We start from the raw sequence: 25796 nt of genomic DNA, 5'->3' as shown, positions 1-25796 counted from the left end.
GGCAGTGATTTGTAGCTTCTTCTCAGTCTAGCCACTGAGCTGGTCGTCACCAGTTGTGTAAAATCCACTTTTCGTTGCAGATTGCTCAATCACAATCTGATTGAGCAGTGGTTCATTGTTGTTGCACAGAATAAGAGAAGACGACACTTCTAAATGACGATTTTTTCAATTTTTGTTCAGCTCATGATGCACGCACTTATTGAGCTTTTCCACTTTGCCAATTTGCTTCAAATGCAGAATGACCATAGAATGGTCAATGTCAAGTTCTTCGCCAACTTCTCATGTAGTTGTAAGAGGATAACTTTCAATGATTGCTCTAATTGGTCACTGTCAAGTTCCGATGGCTGGCCACGACACTGCTCGTCTCCCAGGTTCTGGTCTCCTTTGCAATACTTCTTGAACCACCACTGTGTTGTTCCTGAGCCAATTGCGTTGTTGATGTTGTGAGATGTCTCCACTGTTTTATGACCCATTTTGAACTCGAATAAGAAAATCGCTCAAATGTGCTTTTTGTCTAACATCATATCCATAGTCTAAAATACATGTAAAAAATACTCTATGTCATTGTCACTGCTGTGATAACAATTTTAATCTTATTTCTATGTACATGACTTGCTCTCACTTGGAAAGTTCTTAAGAGTTTTCTTTGATGTGCTTATCTTTTGTTATAACGCATCTACATGTTTCTCTTACTTCTCCTAGTTGGTATTCAACAAGGCCATGCAATCAAGTCATTTCTCTTTTTAATTAAATAAAGTGACTTTAGTAAATTCTGGGAAATTAGTTTCTATATTTGTGTCAGGGGAGCAGACAGATGACATTCTCAAATGGAGGAGAGTTTAATAAAGGGATCATTTCCAAAGGAGTGGGAAGGATTGTGGGATGCCGGCAGGGGAGGTGGAGCAGTTTGGAAGGGCAATCGTGGAGTCCCTGTTGCCCATATGCTTGAAGGAGCAAAGAGAGGGAAGAATTACCAGAACGGGGAATGAGTAGCCCCAGTTATAGTGAGAGGGACATTGGTGGAGGAGAACAGCAACCCAGGGTGATTCAGTGAGGAGGGTGGTCTTCTCCCCTTGATCAGCAGGTGCCTTCCACTGGCAGGTCCCAGTAGGAAGCCAGAGGGTGAGGGCACCTGGGTGATGTGGTCCATAGGAATCAGCCTCCTGGGGAGTGTAAGGTGGAAAAGTTGGGAGAGTGGATGGGTGGGAGAAGAAGCAAATGGCAATCTTAGCATTTTTTTCCTCCTTAATTAAAGCAGTTTAATAGACTGTATTTTTTTTGGCTGTGCTAGGTCTTCGTTGCTGCCTGGGCTTTTCTCTAGTTGCAGTGAGTGGGGGCTACTCTGGAGTTGCGGTGCTTGGGTTTCCTGTGGCTTCTTTTGTTGCAGAGCACAGGCTCTAGGGCATGAAGGCTTCAGTAATTGTGGTTCCCCGGGCCCTGGAGCACAGGTTCAATAGTTGTGGTGCACAGACTTAGTCACTTTGAGGCATATGAGGATCTTCCTGGATCAGGGATTGAACCCATGTCTCCCGCATTGGTTTGAGGATTCTTTACCACTGCACCACCAGGGAAGCCCTTAACAGACTTCTTTAAAGAGCAGTTTTAGGTTTATCAAAAGTTATCCCAAAATACAGAGTTCTGAGCATGAGCCTCAACTTCCCCTGCTAAAAACTCTTTAAGGGTTTCCTATGACGTGAAAGACCAAGCCTTTAAAGCCATGGCCTTCGGCGTCCGTGCTTGTCTCACCTTCCTCACCCCTCCCTTCATCTCCCCATCCTTCCCCTTGTTCTCTGGGTCCAGGCCGCCTGCTCTTCCACTTCTTCACACTTTGATGCCGCTTCCTGCCACAAGGTACTTGTCTGATGTTTGCATTACCTGAAATGCCTCTCCTCTCTAATCCACTGTCTCCTGTTACTAACTCCTGTGGTTTCTTTAGACCTTAACACAAATATCACCACCTCAGGGAAGTTTTCCTGATCCCCCAAACCCGATCAGTGTACCTGGTTATGCACTTGGTGATGTACTTAACATTGATCGCAATTTACCTTTTTTTCCTTGAAGTATAGTTAGTTTATAACGTTATATTAGTTTCTGGTGTACAGCAAAGTGATTCAGTTATATATGTATTCTTTTTCAGATTCTTTTCCATTATACTTTATTACAAGATTTTTTAAAAAATTATTGACGTACTTATTTCTGGCTGTGCTGGGTCTTTGTTCCTGCACGGACTTTAGTTGCAGCAAATGGGGGCTACTCTCTGGTTGCGATGCGTGGGCTTCTCATCGTGGTGACTTCTCTTGCTGCAGAGCACGGGCTCTCCACGCTCGGGCTTCAGTAGTCGCGCCATGTGAGCTCAGTAGTCATGGACCCCTGGGCTCTAGAGCACAGGCTCAGTAGTTGTGGCACTCGGGCTTAGTTGTTCTGCAGCATGTGGGATCTTCCTGGATCAACGATCAAACCCATGTCTCCTGCATTGGCAGGCAGATTCTTTACCACTGAGCCGTCAGGGAAGCCCTACAAGATACTGAATTTAGTTCCCTGCGCTTTACAGTAAGCCCTTGTTATTTATTTATTTTATATATAGTAGTTTGTATCTCGGAGAAGGCAATGGCACCCCACTCCAGTACTCTTGCCTAGAAAATCCCATGGATGGAGGAGCCTGGAAGGCTGCAGTCCATGGGGTCGCTGAGGGTCGGACACGACTGAGCGACTTCACTTTCACTTTTCACTTTCATGCATTGGAGAAGGAAATGGCAACCCACTCCAGCGTTCTTGCCTGGAGAATCCTAGGGACGGGGGAGCCTGGTGGACTGCCGTCTGTGGGGTCACACAGAGTCGGACACAACTGAAGTGACTTAGCAGCAGTTTGTATCTGCTAATTCCAAACCCCTAATTTGTCTCTCCCCCATCTTTCCCCTTTGTTAACCATAAACTTGTTTTCTATGTCTGAGAATCTGGTTTTCTTCTGCAAACAAGTTCATTGGTATCATCTTTTTAGATTCCACATATAAGTAATATCATACACTGTCTGTCCGGGCCAGCTGCAGTGGCGGGGATGAGACTGAGGGACCCACCATGAAGCAGTTGGGGGTTAGTGTTGCTTTGTTTCCTAGGTCACAAGATGTCTGCTCCCTCCCAGCACCATAACTGCATCTTAGAAGGTCAAGAAGAGAAAGAGAAAAGGGCAAAAGACCCACCAGCCAAGTCTCTCTGCCTGTTAAAGAGCCTTCCTGAAGCCCAGCTCAGAAATGTCACTGGCTGAAGTATGTCACATGGCGTAACCCCTAGTTGTCAGCAAGTCTGGCAAATGCAGCTTTTACACCAAGTACTTTTTTGAGGGGATTCACGTGCAGACTTTATTTACTTTCTAGCCTCCATAACACACTAGGTTCATCTTACAGAAAATAAAAATATGTGAATTTATAAAATGATCTGAAAGAAGGAACATAATAATTAGACCAGAAATACAGTCCCTAAGGAAACAACCGTAAGAATGCTTAACTTTGGAAATGTAATTTTCCCTAATGTAATTAATTCCTGTTTATGATTCATGAACCGTTCCTTAATTTTCTGCTGCAATACGATTCTGTACCATTCGTGTAACAAGCAGAAAAGCTCCTAGCTACCCTGTGTGCACAGAGACTTTCTATAAATATTTCTGTAGTCAGTTTCATTTGCTTTGCCCAGGATTCGTTGGTTGACTGGCGATGCCTTGATTCATCACAGGGCAGATTCTCAGGAAGCCTTGATCATCCTTAATCGGATTCACACTGGGGCTATATGGACGCAGTGGCTCCACAGCAAAAATTTTAGTGAATGTAGGGGACTTCCCTGATGGTCCAGTGGTTAAGGCTCTGCGCTTCCACTGCTGGGGATGTGGGTTTGAGCCCTGGTCATGGAACTAAGATCTGGAGAAGGAAATGGTAACCCACTCCTGTATTCTTGCCTGGAGGAGCCTGTAGGCTACAGTCCATGGGGTCACAAAGAGTCAGATAGGACCGAGCAACTTCACTTTCACGGAACTAAGATCCCATATGCTGTGTGATGTAGCCAAAAAAACTTTTTTTAGTGAATGTAAAAATATGGGATCCATTTCTCTGTTTCTTTCTCTAGTATTATAAAATGCCTAGATTTTAATGCTTAGGCAGGGAACAGGAGCCAGCACACCCTAGGGATTCTTCTGTAATCTGATTCTTCAACGTTTCATCCATATCTATTAGAAAATAGCGGCTGTGTGGTTCACTGGAGCAACAAGGGTTGTCAATACATCATCTATGGATTCCCTGTAAGGAAAACAGCGTTCATCTTTTATTAGCACTAACATCCTCACACAAAAAAGCAGGGCTGTGTTCTGGCTGTTCATTTACCCAAGCTGAGCATATCACTCTCTAGATGGCAATCACAGGTTTCCTTGTTCATTTTTTGGTACTTTTTCAGTTTTTCTACAAAGAGCATATGTTACTATTTACAGTTAGGAGACATATTTTATTTTACAAATCAATCTATAAAAGTCTTTATATACAGAGTCAGGCTTTCCACTTGGGTGGCCTCTGATAACTGAAATGGAACCCATCTCCTATCTTTGCAAGGCTCCTTGACGCTCTAAACAGAAAGCCCAAAACGGACCGTCACAGTGCACATGCTCACTGAGGTGTGGCTTCTGCCCCCAGACTCTCATCCCCTCCACGCGGCTTTTCACATGGGGACAGACGCTCTTAAGACGCACTGGAGGACTGCCAGGCTTCCTGCATCGGAAGGTGGTGAGAGAAGACATTCCGACAGCTGAGGGGAAGGGCTTCCAGGCTTGATCATCGCACCAGTTTCTTCATCCACAGCCCCAGGACCGGCAGGAGCGCTCAGGTGGGGCAGACATGGGAGAGCAGGAGGTCCACCTCGTTTCGGACGACGCACCTCCCCGGGTGGATGCTGTCGGGCAGGGCCAGGCTGGAGGTCATTTCCCAGGCGTCCACAAAGGCCACGCGGAGGTCGACAAAGGCAGCTCGGAGGAGCCGGTTCACCTGGAGGGTGAACCAGTCGCTGCCGTACACAGACTTGTAGCCAGTGTTGGCCAGTTTGATGACCACCAGAGTGTCGGGCTCCCGGGCCAGCAGCGCAGCCACAGCAGCCCGGACCCCTGCCAGTCGTTGCACGAAGACGGACGGAGGGAAGGTGGTGAAGTGGGCGCCCAGGCTCAGCACCACCACAGTGTGGGGGCCCCCAGCCAGGCCCCCCAGTTCCCGGACCACGGAGTGCAGGGCAGCCACAGGGGTGCGAAGAGAACGCAGGGGCCAGCTGTGCGTGCGCCACTGCAGCACTATGGCCCGGGTGGTGTCCACGGCCATCAGCGGCCCCGTGTGATACGTGGCGTGTAGATCCACCGGCTTCAGGGCTGCGCGGAGGACGAGAGGAGGCTTAGGGGTGAATACAATTGGACCCTGCACCATCCTCTTGGATGGAATGCTAACGATAGCCCCCACTTCACAAGACATAAACCTTCTCCCCCCAAGCCCTAGGGCTGCCCCCCGGCTCAAGTTTTCAGGGTTGCCAAGGATCTCCCTATTATCCATCCAAACTCCTATTCAGTTTGCTTTTAATTCTTTGGCGTTTAATTCCCTATGCTGGTTGCCTTTCTCCTGAAACCTTCCTTTCTTGCCTCCTGTCACACTACATCATCCCTGTCACATTTTCCTCTCCCTTTCGGGTCAGAGCACACAGCTGAGTGAACACACTGGGTCTCTGGACCCTCTGGCCTGGTCCGAGCCTGGTCACCACTGGCAAAGTGCATAAACTGGGCAAAAAGAATCTCTAGCCTGAGGCCAACCTTTAAGATGAATCCAAGTGGGAGTGCTCGGTCAGAAAGCAGAGAGGGACAAGACACTGCAAAGAAAGGAGATGGTTCCCAAAGAAAAGTCAATGGTGCAAAGTGCTCCAGGGGGCCGGGGAGCCCAAGAGCTAGGACTGGGTCCTCAGACTCGGTAGCCAGGAAGTCCCTGGCAGCATTCTAGCTCAGGGACAGCAGACCAGTGCTGCCCTGCCCCCTCGCGGCTGCTCACCGGGCACGGTGTCTCGCAGGTACTCCCACCACTGCCGGAGCGTGGAGTCCCCCATCATGTGGACGACGCGGCCAGCCAGGCAGCGCAGGATGCTGTCGGCGGTGGAGAAGGAGCGGCTGGAGCAGGACAGTGAGTGCCACATGTTTTGGTGGTAGAATCCAGAGGGCCTCGGGGCTGGGATTCCAGGGTGGCAGGGTTGCGGAGGGGACAGGACTGTAAGCCATTGTTCAGGAGCGAAACAATCAGTGAGAACACAGGAAGCTAAGGCCATGGCCCTGAATCAGGGCTGCCCTTCCCACCAGCCCCAGAGCCACTCACCCAGACTTCTGTTGTTCTCCTGGGCCACCCAGATTGGAGGAATGCCCTGAGGGAGGGTCTTGTTTGTCACATTCCTGAAGAGAAACCAGTGGGCAGAGGGGAGTGTGTGATGAGAAGGAATCCTGGGCTGAGGTGAAGGAGGGGTCCTTGGAGGAAAGGAAGTTCTCAAGGGTGAAGGTCATCTGTCCAGTGTCAGGGCTCCTGGGACACAGCGAGTTAGGGGCCTGGGGAGGGACTGGAAGCTGGAGGTCAGACATCCAGGTTCTTTGAATTTCAGGACCTCAGGGATTGCATCCGTGCAGAAAGCAGAATTGTTTAAACATGTACCCTGGGGACTTCCCTGGTGATCCCATGGCTAAGACTCCATGCTGCTCCCAATGCAGGGGGCTCAGGTTCGATCCCCTGTCATGCTGCAACTGGTGATCCCACATGCTGCGACTAAGACCCAGCACAGCCAAATACATAAATAAATACTTTTTAAAAAGTTGTTGTAAAGAAAACACCTGACCTTGGGGTTGCAAATCCATGTCCACTACACACTTGCACATGTGTGGTTGTCTGTTGAATGCCGTCTTCAATGGGCCCAGTGTTGGCTCCTGAGGGACGGGGCCCTGATGCCCTGCTCTCCTGTCCAGGACCCCCAGGACCCTGGACAGTGTCTGGTACAGAGGCAGTTTCAGGGGTGCCGCTCAAAAGCAGCAAATGCCTGAGAGCAGGTTCTCAGAGTCTACAGAGCCTGCTGTGCTGTCCCTGATCTAAGCACACAGCATACAGTAACTTATTTGAACCTCACCACAACTCAACAGGGGAGGTACTAAAGTTATCCCCTCTACCAGTGAGAGACTGGAGGTGCAGACAGGTTAAGTAGCTTGCCAGAGATCCCACGAATAGAAGCTGGAGTATAGTAACAGGTGGAGCAGGAATTTGAACCCAGGCAGTCTCACTCCAGAGATGGCTGGTCTTTACCTCAAAAGATGTCCTGAGATGGCTCCTGTATTGAATCTTAGACTTATTTCCCACCGATCAATGCAAAAAAGGATGTGTGGTTATTTTCTTCTGACCAAAGGGAGTACAAAATTTGGTCTGGGAAGAACCAGGTTTCCTGGTGCAGAATCCTAAATGCTGTGGTTGGTGGTGGTTTAGTCGCTAAGTCGTGTCCGACTCTTGCGACCCCATGGACTGTAGCCCACCAGGCTCCTCTGTCCATGGGATTTTCCAGGCAAGAATACTGGAGTGGATTGCCATTTCCTTCTCCAGGGGATCTTCACAACCCAGGAATCGAACTCAAGTCTCCTGCATTGCAGGCAGATTCTTTACCAACTGAGCTATGAGGGAAGTCCCAAATGCTGTGGGAAGTCACTAATCAATGCAGAGAGCCTCTAGCAATGGGGGTCTGATGGAGCTGGTGCCTCTGGGGTCTCCAGCTCAGCTGCCTCAGTGCTTCAAGCCCACCTGCCTCTCCCGTCCTCATAGAGCCAGTGGGAAACTCCATGCTCCCTGGGTCTCAGAGCTGCACCTCCTCCCACCTGCCCACCTCCGCCTCTCCCACAGCTCCTTCTCCCCCCTCCGCCTCCAGAGTGGGTGTCCCTCCCCATCTGCCCCGGCCCCAACCTTCCTCTCAGACCCTGTTTTTGCCTCCTTCCCCTACTGTCTCTCCCAGAGACCAGATGCCCAGCTGCTCCTATCTTTAAAAATGCTTCTTTCCTCTCTGGGGTCTCTCTAGCCCAGTCCCAGCCTCGGATCCCAGGGGCAGAAGCCTGTCCAGTTTTACTGTCTCCTCCCCATCACTCCCAGTCTTGCTGGTCCCAATCGTCCCCTGGGACCGAGGACGATTCTCAGCTTTGATTTCACTTGGTTTCTAGGCTGCAACCTCTGCTCCACTCTCACTCAGTGGGCTCGCATCCATCCCCCCTGCTCCCTGACCACACCTGCTGGTAATTTTCAATGGACACTTCTCCCTGCAGGCCATCAGCACGGCAGAGGGGCCAGGACACTGCTCTGTGGCGGGAGATCTGCAGGTCTCCTTCAAGCTTCAGCTCACCTGTCACCTGCTCTGACCATCCTACACCAGGTGGGGCGCCCTGTTCCGTATCCTTAGACCCCTCACCCCTCAGTGCATGCTGCAGTTAAGCACTCACTCCAGTGCATGTTTTAAAAGGTCCCATGTCCCCTCACTGAAAACTAGAGGGCAGGGATGCCAACCATTACATAAAAGTTTTCAGCACTTAGCATCAGACCTGGTATATAGTAGGTTCTCGGAAACATGTTTAATAGAAGTGAGTAAATGAATGATAAGGGTACGGGCTCAGGCAGAATGACCACAGGGACTGGGTTCAGGGGTTGGGGCAGACACCCAGATGACACTGGGTCTCCTACCGTGCCAGCAGGGCCTCCTCGTGTGGTGTGGTCACGTTCCAGTAGCGTCCACTTGAATGTCCTACCAGTGAGTCACAGGGCAGGGTCGGAGGTCGAGCACAGAACCAGAGCTCACCTGAATCTTCATCCCTGTAGTGACAGGTGCCCTCTTCCTCCCCAATTAACAGGGGGTTAACATTGCAAGTCACAGTTTCTTCGTATCCTGTGGGCCCCCGGAAATAGCCCGTGAAATCAACCGTGGCCCATTGGTCTCTCCAGATGCCCCGCAGAACCCTGACTGCCTCGCTGGAGTGGATCAGCCGCACTTGCACCTGGGCCTGCCCAGCCCAGAGCAGGGGGAGCGTCAGCAGGTATGTGCCGTTCTCCAGGTCTGTGACATCTCCAGGGACACCTGCCTTCAGGTCAGGACCCAGCAGCTGTGCCCGAAACAGATCCCCACCATGGGCCTTGGGCCTGCCCTGGTGGTCTCTGGCGATGAGGATGGCCTCCAGGTAGCCTCCCAGGGTGTAGCTAGTCTGAGCAGGACTCCTCAGGTGGTAGGTGGAAGTCTGGGGGCTGGTGGAAGCCAGAAGGTCCCCCCCATCTCCTGGGGTCAGAGGCCAGTGCAGAAGATGGGTCAGGCCTGAGAACCCCTGGGGGAGAGAGCCAGAAGACTTGTGGGCAGGGCGGGGCCCTGGCGGCAGAGGGACAGCGCGCTCAGGCCAGGAAACCCCGATGTAGAAGATCTGTGGGCAGAGAAAGAGGAGCCCATCAGTGGTTTGTGTCTCTTCTCCTTCTGGGAAGAAGTTCTTGGTTCACCAGACTTAGTGCCTGGTGGTCTCAGGCAGAAATCCCATCTGCCCTGCTTCGTGCTGCTCTGACCCGAAGCTGGTGTCTGAGCCACTATCACACACATCTGCAGACACCACCTCATGTTTATTTTGTACTTTTTAATAATTTTTATTGAACTCTAGTTGATTTACAATGTTATATTAGTTTCAGATGTACAGCATGGTGATTCTGTATATTTATAGATTATACTCCATTTAAAGGTATTATAGGGACTTCCCTGGTGATCCAGTGACAAGAAACTACACTCCCAATGCAGGGGCCTGGGCTCACCCTTGGTCAGGGAACTAGATCCCACATGCTGCAACTAGGACTTCACATACCTGTGATTAAGAGATCCTGCATGCTGCAACAAAGATTCCAGATCCTGCTTTTAGGGGGAAATCAGGATTTGTTAAAAAAGAATGCAGAGGAAAAGATGACATGTAAAGGCTGTGATGAAGGAGAGGAAAATGGACTAATCTTATAAGCATGTTAGAATATTAGAAACTTATTTGAAGCTTTTTGAAATGATTAGGGAACAACAGAGAGGAAGACAACACCAGAGATAAACCCTCTTCTACAAAGAAAGATGTGACACAGAGAAATAACACATGTTACTCCAACACTGGAAAATTCAAAAGCAGAAGAAAAGCATACGTGTTAGTTAGGAATTGCTTTTGGCCGGTAGTAACAGATACTATAGGACTTCAGTGGTGTGAGCAAAGAAAGGCTTACTTTTCTCACAATGAGTGTCTGGTTCAGTTTCTTAAGGAAGTCAGGGCAAGGTCTCTGTGATTCTCTTGGCATTCCTCTCATGGTCCCAAGAAGACTGCTGGAGCACCAGCCATCATATTTACTTTTGGAGCAGCAGGAAGAGGAAAAGCAGAGCACCAAAATAGCTTTCAAAATCCCACCCAACAACTTTTGTTTGTAAACCATTGGCCCCCTTGTGCCTGCGATGGAGTCTAGATGTAGAGCCCTCCCCCTTTTCCCTACTAGTAAGGAAGAATGGGAGCATATCTCTAAATGCTAAAATGAGGCAAAAGCCGTGAAGCTACAAGAAGTAATTTAGAGATCTGCTGAAAGTGAAATCAGTCGGGGCTGAGAGAGAAACTACAGCCAGGAGGCATGTTTCACGTGAAAAAGCAATGCTCTGTCACGTGAAACATGGAAGCGAAGAAGAGGCCACAGCCTTTGAACCGAGCACAGAGGTTTGTGTGTGCTTGTGTGATGCCTACACACAAGGTACGGTAATATGTGTCTCTGTTGCGCTATTTGCAGAACCCACACCTTATGCAGCAATTGAATGTCTGGACCATGGAAGTTGATGGGGAACAGGAAATCGAAATACTTTAAACAGACATGACGGTAGGGGACGACGGGCCCCTCAAGTGAGATCTGATGAGAGGGTTTTGTTAATGCACATTTCCACATTTTTCAAAAAGAAAGGAATGTCCCACACCCCATTCTCTTGTGAAGGAGGCAGCACACAGATGTGGGTTTCCTCTATGACTCTACACGCAGGAAACAATCACTCTCGGTGGGAGAAATTTTCCAATGACGTTTATTCATTTATTTGATTGCACTGGGTCTCTGTTGCTGCGCTCAGGCTTTCTCTAGTCGGGGCGAACAGGGGCTGCTCTTCATTGCAGCGCGCAGACTTCTCATCGCGGTGGTGTCTCTTGTGGCGGAGCACGGGCTCTATGGCGGAGCACGGGCTCTAGGCGCACAGGCTTCATCAGTTGCCGCACGTGGGCTTCAGTAGTTGCGACTTGGGGACTCAACAAGTGGGCTCAGTAGTTGTGGCGCACTGGCTTTAGTTGCCCGCAGCATGGTCTCTGACCAGGGATCGAACCCGTGTCCCCTGCATTGACAGGCAGATTCTTACCCACTGCACCCCCAGGGAAGTCCTCCCAGTGAAATTCAGGTTCATAAGTTGTAGGTGTTGGACAACCAGTGCAGGCCAACTGGTGATCGGATGAGGCTGAACCTGAGAAGCTTTTCTCTTCTTTGCTCCTCACCTGGCTTCAGCTCCCTCTGAAGTTCAGCTTCCCTCTTTGGCAAAACCAGAGACTGAGTTGTGATGAGTACTGGGCTCTGGGGACATTGTTTTTTGGGCTGACTGCTCAGAGGGATGGGAATTTGCTATCATTCTCTGACTTCACGAAGTGTGGGCCTGGTGCAATGACGATTGTAGAGTCCTGCCGACTCTGCAACTCGTTTTGTCCTTCTCTCTCTTGTTCCATCTCTGAACCCTCAGGGCTAGTGTACGTGAGACTGTGATTCTCTATAAGTGTGTCTCTTGTGCGAATCCAGGCTCTCATGCAGGTTTCCTGGGGTCTAGACTCGGGGGAGCTGTTTATGTCAGACACTGTTGTTGCCTATCCAAGACCTCATTTCGGTTTGGAGCAGAATGTAGCCACAGGTGACACATTATTATCATGTAATATATTATTATTGGTCTCAGTCAGTCATGGCATCCACATCCCACACTTTCCCAATCTTTAGGAGTTTCTGAGTTCCAATAAGGCATAAGGAGGGGTCTGATGAGAAATACCAGGGCCAGCTTTCACTCACCTAATAAAAAAGACCAATGAAGCTGGAACTATTTTATTTCCACCTGGGATGTGGATTCATTGTGTAGCAATGCATCAACCTTCTCAAGATAAGAAGGGAAAGGCCATTTCAAACCTGGTTTCTCCTCCACTGCCCACATACTTCTGGTGCTGGGTGTCAGAGGAAACATACATATTGTGATGGGACCTCTGGCTGTCTCTTCAGGTCATGATGCTGAGTTGGCACTGTGTGGCATAGGAGTGTTCCTGGAAGCTGTTCCTATACTGAGACATTTAGCTGTCACCGAACTATACACAGGAATGACTGAAAACCATGTTAAGTCAAAACTAAATATTCCTCAACTCAAATTCCCCTTATCAGGCTCTAAAAAAAGTGCCTGTGACCACTCCAACATCATCTGACATGGAGGAAGTTGTAATAGAAAGATACATAACCTTAACACAACAAGGTTAAAATATTTTACTGTTGTAAATTTTACAAAAACACATTGACACAAGTGCCTCTCCCAGGGCCTCAGAAGGGGTCTTTTCAAGGGAAGGACTCTGAACCATGAGCCTCTTGGCAAATATGCCTCAGGTTGTAATCACAGCAATGCCAACTCTGCCCCCAGCTGACTGCGATGTGACATACTATAATTCACAAGACAACGTCTCAATTTCAGAGATGTTCAAATGTGAATTGATTTTAGAATTGATCAATGAAATGTGATGTTCGTCTTAGAATTGATCAAATATGGTATTTGCAACATATAACCAAAGGACTCAGAAAATAGGAAGGATGGTCACAAGTCAACATGAAAAAAATAGTTCAATAGAAAAATATGCACAGTGTATGAATAGACAACTTACAGAAACAGAACTATAAAGATAAAATAAACATCAGGAAAAAAATGCTCAACCATGTTATATGATCTAGGAATACTTCAGCTGCAAATTAAAGAAAACCCCACACACAGTGACTTAAGAATGATGGTCTTATTTTTCTCACATGACAACATGTCTGAAATAGAACATTAAGGGTTAAGCATATTTATTAATTCTAGGAGTCTTTTGGTAGGTTTCTTGGGGTTTTCTATGTAGAAAATAATATCTTCCATGAGTAGAAAGTTTTATTACTTCCTTCCCAAACTGTATACTTTTTTTCCCCTTGCCTTATTGCACTGGCTAAGACTTCTAGTACAACACTGAAGGGAAGTTTTGAGAGCAGACATCCTTGCTGTGTTCCTGATCTTTGGGGATAGCTTTCAGTCTTTCACTATTAAGAATGATTAAGTAGATTCCTTCTATTATCTCAAGTATATTCCCTTCTATTTATAGTTTGCTAAGATTTTTAATCATGAATAGATGTTGAGACTCATCAAATGCTTTTTTTGCATCTGTTGAGATGATCATTTGTTTTTAATATGGTGGAATATACTTACAATCCCTGTTGATGTTTGAATGTTGCATCAGCCCTGTACACCTAGGGTAAACCACTTGATAATGCTGTATTCTCTCTGGAAGATTTTTTAACTACAAATTCAGTTCCCACAATGGATACAGGACTATTCATGAAGTATATTTCTTTTTGAGTCATTTTTAATTGTTTTTTTTTTTTTTTTTTGTCTTTCAAGAAATTTGTTAACTGCATCAAAGATTTATAATTTGTTGGCTTAAATTTGTTCATAGTCTCTCATTATTATCGTAACATCTGTAAGGTATGTATTGATGACACCTCTTGCATTCCTGATATTGATAATTTGTGTTTTTATTCTGTTTTCCTGATTAGTTTGTCTAGGGGACAGCCTTCTCCTTCTAGATGAAAGTAACTGGTTCAGGTTCTGTGGATGGATAGGACAGGCGGAAAGAACTATACTTACACAAATTGCAATGACTGATGCCACAGCCACAATCCTGGGCCACTTGAACTGTCTGATGAATAGGTTTGTGGAAGCTCGGAGTTGTTTATTAGACATCTGGTATGTGACCAAGACCCTAGGTAGATAAAAGTGTAGAAGTAAAAGGAGTGAGGTCATAAGCATGATGCAGTGTGAGCTTCCTACCATTTCCCCACCAAAAAACAAAAGTTCTTTAACGTCACCCATATGGCTGAGAGGGCTTTTGCAGAAGTTTGGGTGTTCAGTGAAGAAGTTCCAGCACACACTTGGGGCAATTATAATCCAGAATGTCCATAGTGAAACAGCCCAACTGGCATTTCTGGGGGCCTCTGAAGAGCTCTGATCCTTTATGTCTCAATGCAGAAAAAACTCAGTGAGATGCAAAGTAATAGATAAGAAGTGAATTATTAGAATAGGACTCTTGTGAGGCTTACAGGTGGGCGAGTGAGAGGGTGTCACCCAGAGAACTTAGTGGGCTACAGTTTTAAAATCAGAGGAAAAGTGTGCAAGAGGCGAAAACCACTTTCTTCCTCATTTTTGGGTAGACATCATGCTTCCATCATCAACTCCTCTTCCAGGTGAGGAGGGGAGTGTTTTTGTCCTGTTTTTGTTTTCATGGTGCTGTGGAAAAATCATTTCAGGTCTCAGTACAATAAGCGCCCCTCATTTTGAAATGTCACCTTTCATAAATTATTGTGTTTTTTTAAGTATTTATTTATTTGGCTGTGCCAGGTCTTAGTTGAGGCATGCAAGGTCTTTGGTTGTGGCATGTGGGATCTATTCATAGTTCCCTGATCGGGGATCAAATCTAGGCACCCTGCATTGGGAGCATGGAGTCTTAGCCACTGAACCCCCAGGGGAGTCCCCATAAATTACTGTTGTCATGTGCTTAGAGAACATGCCCTAAGGATCATTAACTTCCTGGGCATGTGGGGCTCATGCCACCATTGTTTCATTATTTGGGGCCATGTCCTGTGCTTCCGTTGCGTGGTTTTGTCGCTATGAAAATTCGCTGTTTTTTTTTTGGCTGCACTGGGCCTTGATTGCTGCACACGGACCTTCTCTAGTTGCAGCGAGTGGGGCTACCCTCCGGTGGCAGCGCTCAGGTTCCTCACTGCGTCGGCCTCTCTTGCTGCGGAGCACAGGCTCTAGAGTGTGCGGGCTTCATTGGTTGCAGTGCACAGGGTTATTGCTACTAACTAACCCTGGTAAAGAGAGACTCTTTTCCACCGGACCACCAGGGAATTCCAAGCCTGCTTGGTTTTGTGGTTAAGCAAACCTACTTTCTTGAATAATCATTAATCATCATCATCATTATTATTATTAATCGTTAATAATCATTAACTTACAGGGGTCTCCCATAATTTTTCCTACTTATAATCCCCTAGTGGGATTAACTATTTAATCACCTACTCGTCCCTATCAATAGCAGCCTTATTCATAATATTTCCAAATTTAATAAAAGAAAAATATATACCAGTGGAAGAATAGATAGCAAGTCTGGGAGATTCGTGCAATTGAATACCACTTAGCAATAAAAAGAAAACAATTACTGATAAATTCAACAATATGAATGATTCACAGAAAAAAATCAGGTTGAGTGGAAAAAAACAAACAAAAGGTTCGTGTTATATGATTCCTTTAATAAGAAATTCTAGAAGAGATCAATCAATCTATGGTGATAGAAATCAGAAGAGCACTTGGCACTGGTGGAGGGGGTTGACTGGAAGGGGGCGTGAGAGAAACTTATGGGGTTCTGAAAAGCCCTTTATCTTTAATTGGGTGATGGTTATATGGGTATATACATTTGTCCAAATTAATTATACTCTTAAGATCTGTGCATGTGACTTTATATAAATTATACTACAATAAAAAGGATTAAAAAACAGGATAATAGAAAAGACAAATAAGTACATTCATAAAACTATTGACTAAACTCCAGGCAATATCAACATCTAGAGGTGGTGCATTGGGTAAGATTAAAAGATGTGAGAGTCTGTTCAAGTACTCTTATGGGTTCAGGGAGAAATAGATATTGATAAGATAAATCAACAGGTCTAAGTAAACATAAGAAACCAATATAAGACTAAAAACAGAATGTAAAATGTTTAAATCTGAAAAATATTTCATTCACCTATTGAAAAGTACGGAAAGAGGAAAAAAGAAAGTACAATAAATGGGGAACTTGAAACAAGTTGGAAGAAACAAGAAACTATCATTGCAATAAATATAAATAGGTTTAGGGGGAAGAAAAGGGTGTGACGTTAGGAGAGTAGCATTGATATATACACACTGCTGCTGCTGCTGCTGCTAAGTCGCTTCAGTCGTGTCCGACTCTGTGCGACCCCCTAGACGGCAGCCCACGAGGCTCCTCTGTCCCTGGGATTTTTCAGGCAAGAATGCTGGAGTGGGGTGCCATTGCCCTCTCCGATATACACACCACCGTGTGTCAAATAGACAGCAGGTGGGAAGCTGCTGTGAGGCGCAGGGAGCCCAGCGAGGTGCTCTAGCTGGAGAGGCGGGAGGGAGGTTTGAGAGGGAGAGGATATATGCACTGCTGATTTACTTCCTTGTACTGCAGAAACTAACACAACATTGTAAAGCAATTGTATTCCAGTAAATTTTTGTTAATGTAAATAAGTTAAACTAACCAATTAGTCAGAATGCAAGCAAGAACATATACTCTTGGGACTTGCCTAGCGGTCCAGTGGTTAAGACTCTGTGCTTCCACTGCAGGGACGTGACCCTGGTCAGGGAACTAAGTTCCCACATGCCTCAAGGCACAGCCAAAAATAAAATTTGAAAAAAAATAAAAGAACATATGCCCTCAGTGAACATCTCACTTCCCCAGAAAACACAGAGAAAGAGCCGGGTTTACCACATCCAACCTCTCAAACTAAAAAGTATACTTTCATGAAGGAATTGTTTTCTTCCTTCTTTGAGGCTGGATCCCAGAGAAGGGCAGAATTAAGTGGGGACAAAGACAAACATAACCCTATGTCCTGCCTTGGTGGCTGGTGACATGTTTAAGTAGGGGAGGACCAAGTACTTGAGGAAGGAGCTGGAGAGGGACCTGAGGGCCTAGGAGCAGGGCTGAGGGAGAGTTCAGAGGGTACTTACATGCGGCATATGGGGGTGAGGGCTCTTTAAGATTGTCTAGAACTAGATATATAGTATATATGTGGATAGATATAAATGGATATATATATGCAGAGTACATCGTGAGAAATGCTGGGCTGGAAGAAGCACAAGCTGGAGTCAAGATTGCCGGGAGAAATATCAATAACCTCAGATATGCAGATGACACCACCCTTATGGCAGAAAGTGAAGAGGAACTCAAAAGCCTCTTGATGAAAGTGAAAGAGGAGAGTGAAAAAGTTGGCTTAAAGCTCAACATTCAGAAAACGAAGATCATGGCATCCGGTCCCATCACTTCATGGGAAATAGATGGGGAAACAGTGGAAACAGTGTCAGACTTTATCTTTTTGGGCTCCAAAATCACTGCAGATGGTGATTGCAGCCATGAAATTAAAAGACGCTTACTCCTTGGAAGGAAAGTTATGACCAACCTAGATAGCATATTCCAAAGCAGAGACATTACTTTGCCAACAAAGGTCCGTCTAGTCAAGGCTATGGTTTTTCCAGTGATCATGTATGGATGTGAGAGTTGGACTGTGAAGAAAGCTGAGTGCCGAAGAATTGATGCTTTTGAACTGTGGTGTTGGAGAAGACTCTTGGACTGCAAGGAGATCCAACCAGTGCATTCTAAAGGAGATCAGTCCTGGGTGTTCTTTGGAAGGACTGATGCTAAAGCTGAAACTCCAGTACTTTGGCCACCTCATGGGAAGAGTTGACTCATTGGAAAAGACTCTGATGCTGGGAGGGATTGGAGGCAGGAGGAGAAGGGGACAACAGAGGATGAGATGGCTGAATGGCATCACTGACTCAATGGACGTGAGTCTGAGTGAACTCCGGGAGTTGGTGATGGACAGGGAGGCCTGGCGTGCTGCGATTCATGGGGTCGCAAAGAGTCGGACACGACTGAGCGACTGAACTGAACTGAACTGAATATATATATATATATATGGATATATATATATATATATATATATCCATTGGAATCCTGGCCTGGAGCTTGAGAAGCAGGCCTTCCATTGCTCACCCTGAATCCTGGGAGTGGCAAAGAGCTGCCAGATTCGATGACAACCTGGCTATTTATGAGGATGAGGACCAGCAAGCTGGAGAATAGACCAAGACTCCTTGACCTTCTGCATTCATTTCTGCCTATCCTCTAATCCAAAGCATCAAAGAACTCTGGGCCAGAGGGTCATACAGCAATTGAGTAGTGTCACCAATGTCACTGTAATTATCCATATTATTGATTCCAACAATGTCCCTGTGGGTACTGAGTAAGTATAAGATGCATGCGTGCATGCTCAGTCTCCTCAGTCGTGTCCGATTCTTTGCAACCTTGTGGACTATAGCTTTCCAGGCTCAGTCCGTGGGATTCTCTAGGCAAGAATACTGGAGTGGGTTGCCATGCCCTCCTCCAAGGGATCTTCCCCATATGCCAGCACAATTAAAATTATGAGGTCCCATAAAAACGTAAAGCAAGAGCAACAGCAGTAATACAGTAGTAGCAGCAATACAAGGCACCTGGGCAGATTTTAGCTTCCGCCCAAATGAGGATGGAAGGCAGGGAGAAGTGTATGAAAGAGATCCAGTCCCCCAGCTGCTATTACAAACTCCAAATAGGCTCCCATTTTCCTTCTTGTCTTGAAACACAGGAATCTTAGCTCCTAAGTTCCACCCACCTACTCACCTCCCTCACCTCCATTTAAGCACCTAGAAATTCTACCTGTGCTTCCTTGTACCTGTAATGTTGGACAGACTTCCTTAGAGTAAGAAAGCTGCCCACAGTGCTCTAATAAATCCGGTCTTCCTACACTGTCTGCTTCCAGAATTACAGCATCATGTTTATTCAACATCCTGACAAACCTAAGGCAAACACTAGTGAGAGAATTTAACCTGGGACAGAGTCAGTGGTCTCTTCTCCAGGTTCATAAAGCAACTGCTACCTATTATTTTTCCCTTTTCAGCCCCTCTTCAAGTAGGAAGCTTAGGTCCTCCTCAGCACTTACTTCTTGGGGAAGAACCCAGTAATCCAAACCATCCTCCCTTAGAAATTCTAGCCATCCTACCACTCAGTTAACCCTTTTCACCCCTAGGATTAGGATGCAGGCCTCATTTTCACCCCAGCACAGCCCCAGGACCGAGGTAGGTACATTCAGCTAGAGAAGACTGCATAGTTATAAGTGATGGTCAGGACAGAATCAATTTGATACCATAACGCAAACCACAAAGGGTTACCAGCAAAGAAAGCCATCTCAGGGAAGCCTGTTCCACTGATGGATGAAGTCACTGCCTTATGTAGACCTGAGCTCACTGTTGGAATTTTGGTGGCAATCAGTGTGCGTGGTTCCCCAGCCAGCGCTGTATTCAGGACCATCCAGACATTGCTGTACGTCAGGCAGTGGTCACTAGCAGCAAAAAGGGAAAAGGGAACCGTCGTGTCTGGGTGCCCTACCACCACCCAACGTCACCTTCCTCTTCCTTGTGGCCTAGTTCATGTATAAGAATGAGCACACAGGGATATCATGGCATGGCCTACAGAACCAAGGGTCAGCTATGGGCCTGTTGGTACAGCCCCAAGTCAGGGATGACGCCTTGCCATCATTCCTGACTCTACGCAGTTGAGCACTGGCGAGTGGCTTTGGCAGGCAGACACCCAGTATCCTATCCTACATGCATGCGTGTTACACTGCTTCAGTCATGTCTGACTCTTTGCAACCACATGGACTGTAGCCCACCAGGCTCCTCTGTCCATGGGATTCTCCTGGCAAGAATACTGGAGTGGGTTGCCATTTCCTCCTCCTGGGGATCTTCCTAACCCAGGGATCAAACCTTCGTCCCTTAAGTCTCCTGCATTGGCAGGTAGGCTCTTTACCACTAGCACCACCTGGAAATCCCTAAATTCCCAGATATTCCAAATCTTCTAGAAACAAAAGATCCATCCTACCCCACTCCCAACCACAAATCTACTTCCAGTTCTCCTCAGGTTTACCAGTGTTAACTGTCATCTCTGAGGTCTCTTTCTCCAGTATCTTTCTCAAATTCTCAGCACTATTTTAAACTGTTGACCACTTTCTCCAACCTGAAGCCCTGCCCAGTTCTGGTTTTCATGAGCACCTGAGTCTCCTGTCTTCCTGACCACTCATCTGTGGATATGACCCCGTGTCCTCTTTGTTAAGCCCTGTACATATCACTGTCAAAATCAGGCACATCTTGTGATCTTCTTTGTATCCCACACAACACCAAGGACAGTAATTTGCCCGGATTGTGATTTCAATCCATACTGGTTGCACGACAGATAGGCTAAGTGCCCTGTTCCCTAAACCTGCATCTGCCCAGGAGTCTACTCCCCCAACTCACATTTCCTTTCTGAAGCCTAAGCCCTCTTACCTCATCGCAGGATACCCCTCGACTCTTCTTGTTCTTTCTCTCCGTCCTCTGCAAAACCCCCAAAGTCTTGTTTCCTCTCTTCACAGTACCTCACAGGATAACATCCTGTTGATGCTGCGGCCACTGGCAAAGTACGGCATCGCCACACAAATGGATGACATGGCCAGTCAGGCCCCCAGAATGAGGTCAAATGTAGAGCAAGGGCAGCTGCAGTAGGAAAGGGAGAGCCATGCTCCTTAGCAGAATAAATGCAGAGGCTGAGAACACACAGTCAAAAAGGAACGTGGGAATAAGGTGCAGCAGGAGGAAATTAATCACCATAGAACACTGTGGTCCAAACCCCAGACAAAGAAGAATGACTTCCTCTTCCCACTCACCGGGGAGCCTTTTCTATTGATGTCTGAGGAACAAAGCAATGCCCTGGGAGAGGGCCATACATCTCTCCTTTCTAGAAAGAAACTAGACTTGAAATCCATACCTAAGTGGATGAGGGAAGTGCAGGGGATGAGATATAGTGCTCTTGCTTGAAGACTGAGTGCTTTCCCCACCAATTTTCATTGTCTTCTACGTAGCACTCAGTACTAAGAGGAGAGAGGTGGCTCAAGCTGGAAGCCATGGCTGCAGGAAATGGGGGAGAGGTTGGGAGAAAAGAGACATTTTAAATTTCAAGGTTCACAGAGGAAACATTATTTCGATTCTATTTCCAAAAGATATTATGCAAATTATTTGATTAGACCAGATAAGAATGATTTACAAACAAAAAGCTCAGAGAACAAGAGAGGGTCGTACACAGGCATACCTCATTTTATTGCACTTTGCAGATACTGTATTTATTACAAGTTAAAGATTGGTGGAACCCTGTGTCAAGCAAGTCTGTTGGTGCCGTTTTTCCAACAGCATTATATTTTGGTTTTATTTTGAATACAATTTTTAAAGCGTACACTTCAGTTAACAGCCATTACAAAATACAGGCTATATTTCCCGTGTTATATAATACATCCTTGTAGCCTATCTTACAGCCAATAATTTATACCTCCCACTCCCCTACCTGCCTCCACAATGCTACCCACCCCCACCTCTGGTAACCACTGGTTTGTTCTCTACACCTGTGAGTCCCGTTCTTTTTTGTTATATTCACCAGTTTGTTGTATTTTTTAGATTTCACATATAGATGACAGCATACAGTACTTATCTTTCTCTATCTGACTTATTTCACTTAGTGTGAAGTGAGTGAAGTGAAAGTCACTCAGTCACGTCTGACTCTTTGTGACCCATGGACTCCATGGAATTCTCCTGGCAAGAATACTGGAGTGGGTAGCCTTTCCCTTCTTCAGGGGGTCTTCCCAACCCAGGGACGGGACCCAGGCCTCCCAAACTGCAGGCAGGTTATTTACCAGCTGAGCACTTCGTGTGATGCCCTGCAAGTCCATCCGTCACTGCAGATGGCAACGTTTTCATTATTTCTATGGCTGAGTCGTGTTCTGTTGTGTATATACACAGCGTATCTTCTTTATCCATTCATCTGTTGAGGGACACTTAGGCTTTTCCATATCTTGGTGATTGTAAATAATGCTGCTATGAACACAGGGGTTGTGTATATCTTTTCAAATTAGTGCCTTTTTTTTCCAGATATATACCCAGGAGGAGAATTGCTGGGTCATGGAGTAGTTCTATTTTTCGTTTTTGAGAGATCTCCATACTGTTTTCCACAGTGGCTGCACCAGTTCACATCCCAACAGTGTATGAAGGTTCCCTTTTCTCAACATCCTTGCCAACATTTGTTATTTGTGTTATTTTTGATGGTAGTCATTCTGACAGGTGTGAGATGATATCTCATTGTGGTTTTATTTTCATTTCCCTGATGATAAGCAATGTTGAGGATCTTTTCATATGCTTGTTAGCCATCTGCAGTTCCTCTTTGGAAAAGTGTCTATTCAGTTCTGCCCATTTTTTAATCGGGTTGTTTGTTTGGTGTTGAGTTGTATGATCAGTTTAGATATGTTGAATATTAATTTATTATTGGTCATATGATTTGCAAATATTTTCCCCCATTCAGTAGGTTGTCTCTTCATTCATAAAAACTTAGACAAACATTCTTTGACATAAATCACAAGAGTTTTTTGGATCCATCTCCTAAAGAAAATAAAACCAAAAATAAACAAATAGCATCTAATTGAGCTTGGAGAAAACAGTGAGAAAAAAAATTTGAAGAGATAATGGCTGAGAATTTCCCAGAAATAGACACAATGAGGGGCATGGATCTACTGTCACAAATATCTCAACAAAGCCAAAACAGAAATTTTTGAGAAATCCATACCTAATCACATTTGATTGAAAATATAGGAAAATCAAATGAAAAAACAGAGAAGACAAAAATAACCAATGCCAGGAAGGAAACAGAGGCTATGGCTACAGGCTCTGCAGACATTAAAATAAGGGAATATTGCAAACAGCTCCATGCACATAAATTTGACATCTGAGATCTATTTCTGCTTTTTGACTATACCAAAGCCTTTGACTGTGTGGATCACAATAAACTGTGGAAAATTCTGAAAGAGATGGGAATACCAGACCACCTGACCTGCCTCTTGAGAAATCTATATGCAGGTCAGGAAGCAACAGTTAGAACTGGTCATGGAACAACAGACTGGTTTCAAATAGAAAAAGGAGTACATCAAGGCTGTATATTGTCATCCTGCTTATTTAACTTATATGCAGAGTACCTCATAAGAAATGCTGGGCTGAATGAAGCACAAGCTGGAATCAAGATTGCTGGGAGAAATATCAATAACCTCAATTATGCAGATGACACCACACTTATGGCAGAAAGTGAAGAACTAAAGAGCTTCTTGATGAAAGTGAAAGAGGAGAGTGAAAACGTTGGCTTAAAGCTCAACATTCAGAAAACTAAGATCATGGCATCCGGTCCCACCACTTGATGGCAAATAGATGGGGAAACAGTGGCAGACTTTATTTTGGGGGGCTCCAAAGTCACTGCAGATGGTGATTGCAGCCATGAAATTAAAAGACACTTACTTACTCCTTGGAAGGAAAGTTATGACCAACCTAGACAGCATATTAAAAAGCAGAGATATCACTTTGCCAACAAAGGTCCATCTAGTCAAGGCTATGGTTTTTCCAGTAGTCATGTGTGGATGTGAGAGTTGGATTATAAAGGAAGCTGAGCACCAAAGAATTGATGCTTTTGAACTATGGTGTTGGAGAAGACTCTAGAGAGTCCCTTGGACTGCAAGGAGATCCAACCAGTCCATTCTGAAGGAGATCAGCCCTGGGATTTCTTTGGAAGGACTGATGCTAAAGCTGAAACTCCAGTACTTTGGCCACCTGATGCGAAGAGCTGACTCATTTGAAAAGACCCTGATGCTGGGAAAGATTGAGGGCAGGAGGAGAAGGGGATGACAGAGGATGAGATGGTTGGATGGCATCACCGACTCAATGGACATGAGTTTGAGTGAACTCTGGGAGTTGGTGATGGACAGGAAGGCCTGGCGTGCTGCAGTCCATGGGGTTGCAAAGAGCCGGACATGACTGAGTGACTGAATTGAACTGAACTGATGAATTAAACAATTCATTAAAAAGCACAAACTAGGGACCTCCCTGGTGGTCCAGTGGTTAAGAATCCACCTGCAGTGCAGAGGACATGAGTTGAATCCCTGGTCAGGGAACTAAGCTCCCACATGCTGGGAGCTTATAGCACAGTCACATAATGAGTAAATAAAAATAAATTTTAAAAATCAAGGGACAAAACAGCCAGATCCCAGAATGGATTTGGCTTTGAAAAAACAATTGCATAAACTCTTGAAGGACAATTGAAGAAACTCGATTATGAACTGGATACTAGATGAAAAGAATCTAGTTTTGGTTATGTAGAATCTACTTTTGGTTAACCCGATTTTTTTTTTAAACTTTACAATATTGTATTGGTTTTGCCATATATCAACATGAATCCACCACAGGTATACACGTGTTCCCCATCCTGAACCCTCCTCCCTCCTCCCTCCCTGTACCATCCCTCTGGGTCGTCCCAGTGCACCAGCCCCAAGCATCCAGTATCATGCATCGAACCTGGACTAGCGACTCGTTTCATATATGATATACACGTTTCCATGCCATTCTCCCAAATCATCCCACCCTCTCCCTCTCCCACAGAGTCCAAAAGACTGTTCTATACATCTGTGTCTCTTTTGCTGTCTCATATACAAGGTTATTGTTACCATGTTTCTAAATTCCATATATATGCGTTAGTATACTGTATTGGTGTTTTTCTTTCTTGCTTACCTCACTCTGTATAATAGGCTCCACTTTCATCCACCTCATTAGAACTGATTCAAATGCATTCTTTTTAATGGCTGAATAATACTCCATTGTGTATATGTACCACTGCTTTCTTATCCATTCATCTGCTGATGGACATCTAGGTTGCTTCCATGTCCTGGCTATTATAAACAGTGCTGTGATGAACATTGGGGTACATGTGTCTCTTTCAATTCTAGTTTCCTCGGTGTGTATGCCCAGTAGTGGGATTGCTGGGTCATATGGCAGTTCTATTTCCAGTTTTTAAAGGAATCTCCACACTGTTCTCCATAGTGGCTGTACTAGTTTGCATTCCCACCAATAGTGTAAGAGGGTTCCCTTTTCTCCACACCCTCTCCAGCATTTATTGCTTGTAGACTTTTGGATAGCAGCCATTCTGACTGGCGTGAAATGGTACCTCATTGTGGTTTTGATTTGCATTTCTCTGATAATGAGTGATGTTGAGCATCTTTTCATGTGTTTGTTAGCCATCTGTATGTCTTCTTTGGAGAAATGTCTTTTTAGTTCTTTGGCCCATTTTTTGATTGGGTCGTTTATTTTTCTGGAATTGAGCTGCAGGAGTTGCTTGTATATTTTTGAGATTAATTCTTTGTCAGTTGCTTCATTTGCTATTATTTTCTCCCATTCTGAAGGCTGTATTTTCACCTTGCTTATAGTCTCCTTTGTTGTACAGAAGCTTTTAAGTTTAATTAGGTCCCATTTGTTTATTTTTGCTTTTATTTCCAATATTCTGGGAGGTGGGTCATACAGGATCCTGCTGTGATGTATGTCGGAGAGTGTTTTGCCTATGTTCTCCTCTAGGAGTTTTATAGTTTCTGGTCTTATGTTTAGATCTTTAATCCATTTTGAGTTTATTTTTGTGTATGGTGTTCTAGTTTCATTCTTTTACAAGTGGTTGACCAGTTTTCCCAGCACCACTTGTTAAAGAG

General features: G+C 45.6%; 1 protein-coding gene across 2 annotated transcripts; it reads right to left on the bottom strand.

The window, feature by feature from the left end:
* Window positions 1–4356: 4356 nt before the first annotated feature.
* LOC101903891 (NXPE family member 3) lies at window positions 4357–24675 on the bottom strand. Of its 2 annotated transcripts, XM_059881702.1 has the most exons (7): window positions 21011–24675; window positions 20533–20739; window positions 13993–14107; window positions 8748–9472; window positions 6372–6445; window positions 6054–6266; window positions 4357–5389 (listed from the first exon to the last, which is right to left on the bottom strand). In XM_059881702.1, the coding sequence occupies exons 2-7, from the start codon at window positions 20535–20537 to the stop codon at window positions 4857–4859; spliced, it is 1665 nt and encodes a 554-aa protein (XP_059737685.1). In that variant the 5' UTR covers window positions 20538–20739; window positions 21011–24675; the 3' UTR covers window positions 4357–4856. The 2 variants fall into 2 exon arrangements, with proteins under 2 accessions (XP_059737685.1, XP_010817944.1); XM_010819642.4 differs by having other exon boundaries at window positions 20533–24675.
* Window positions 24676–25796: the final 1121 nt, after the last annotated feature.

Source organism: Bos taurus, chromosome 25 (genome assembly GCF_002263795.3).
Source record: "Bos taurus isolate L1 Dominette 01449 registration number 42190680 breed Hereford chromosome 25, ARS-UCD2.0, whole genome shotgun sequence".
NCBI classification, from domain to species: domain Eukaryota; kingdom Metazoa; phylum Chordata; class Mammalia; order Artiodactyla; family Bovidae; genus Bos; species Bos taurus.
Note: the sequence above shows the minus strand (reverse complement) of the source record. Positions and strands in the feature narration are given on the sequence as shown.

What these genes read in the sequence shown, in the direction of transcription:
- LOC101903891 (XM_010819642.4), bottom strand. An exon ending in CATCAGTCATTGCAATTTGT is followed by an intron (nt 9,473 to 13,992) that starts GTAAGTATAGTT and finishes CTCTGCCCACAG; the next exon opens with ATCTTCTACATCGGGGTTTC. An exon ending in GAGGAGGCCCTGCTGGCACG is followed by an intron (nt 6,446 to 8,747) that starts GTAGGAGACCCA and finishes GTTTCTCTTCAG; the next exon opens with GAATGTGACAAACAAGACCC.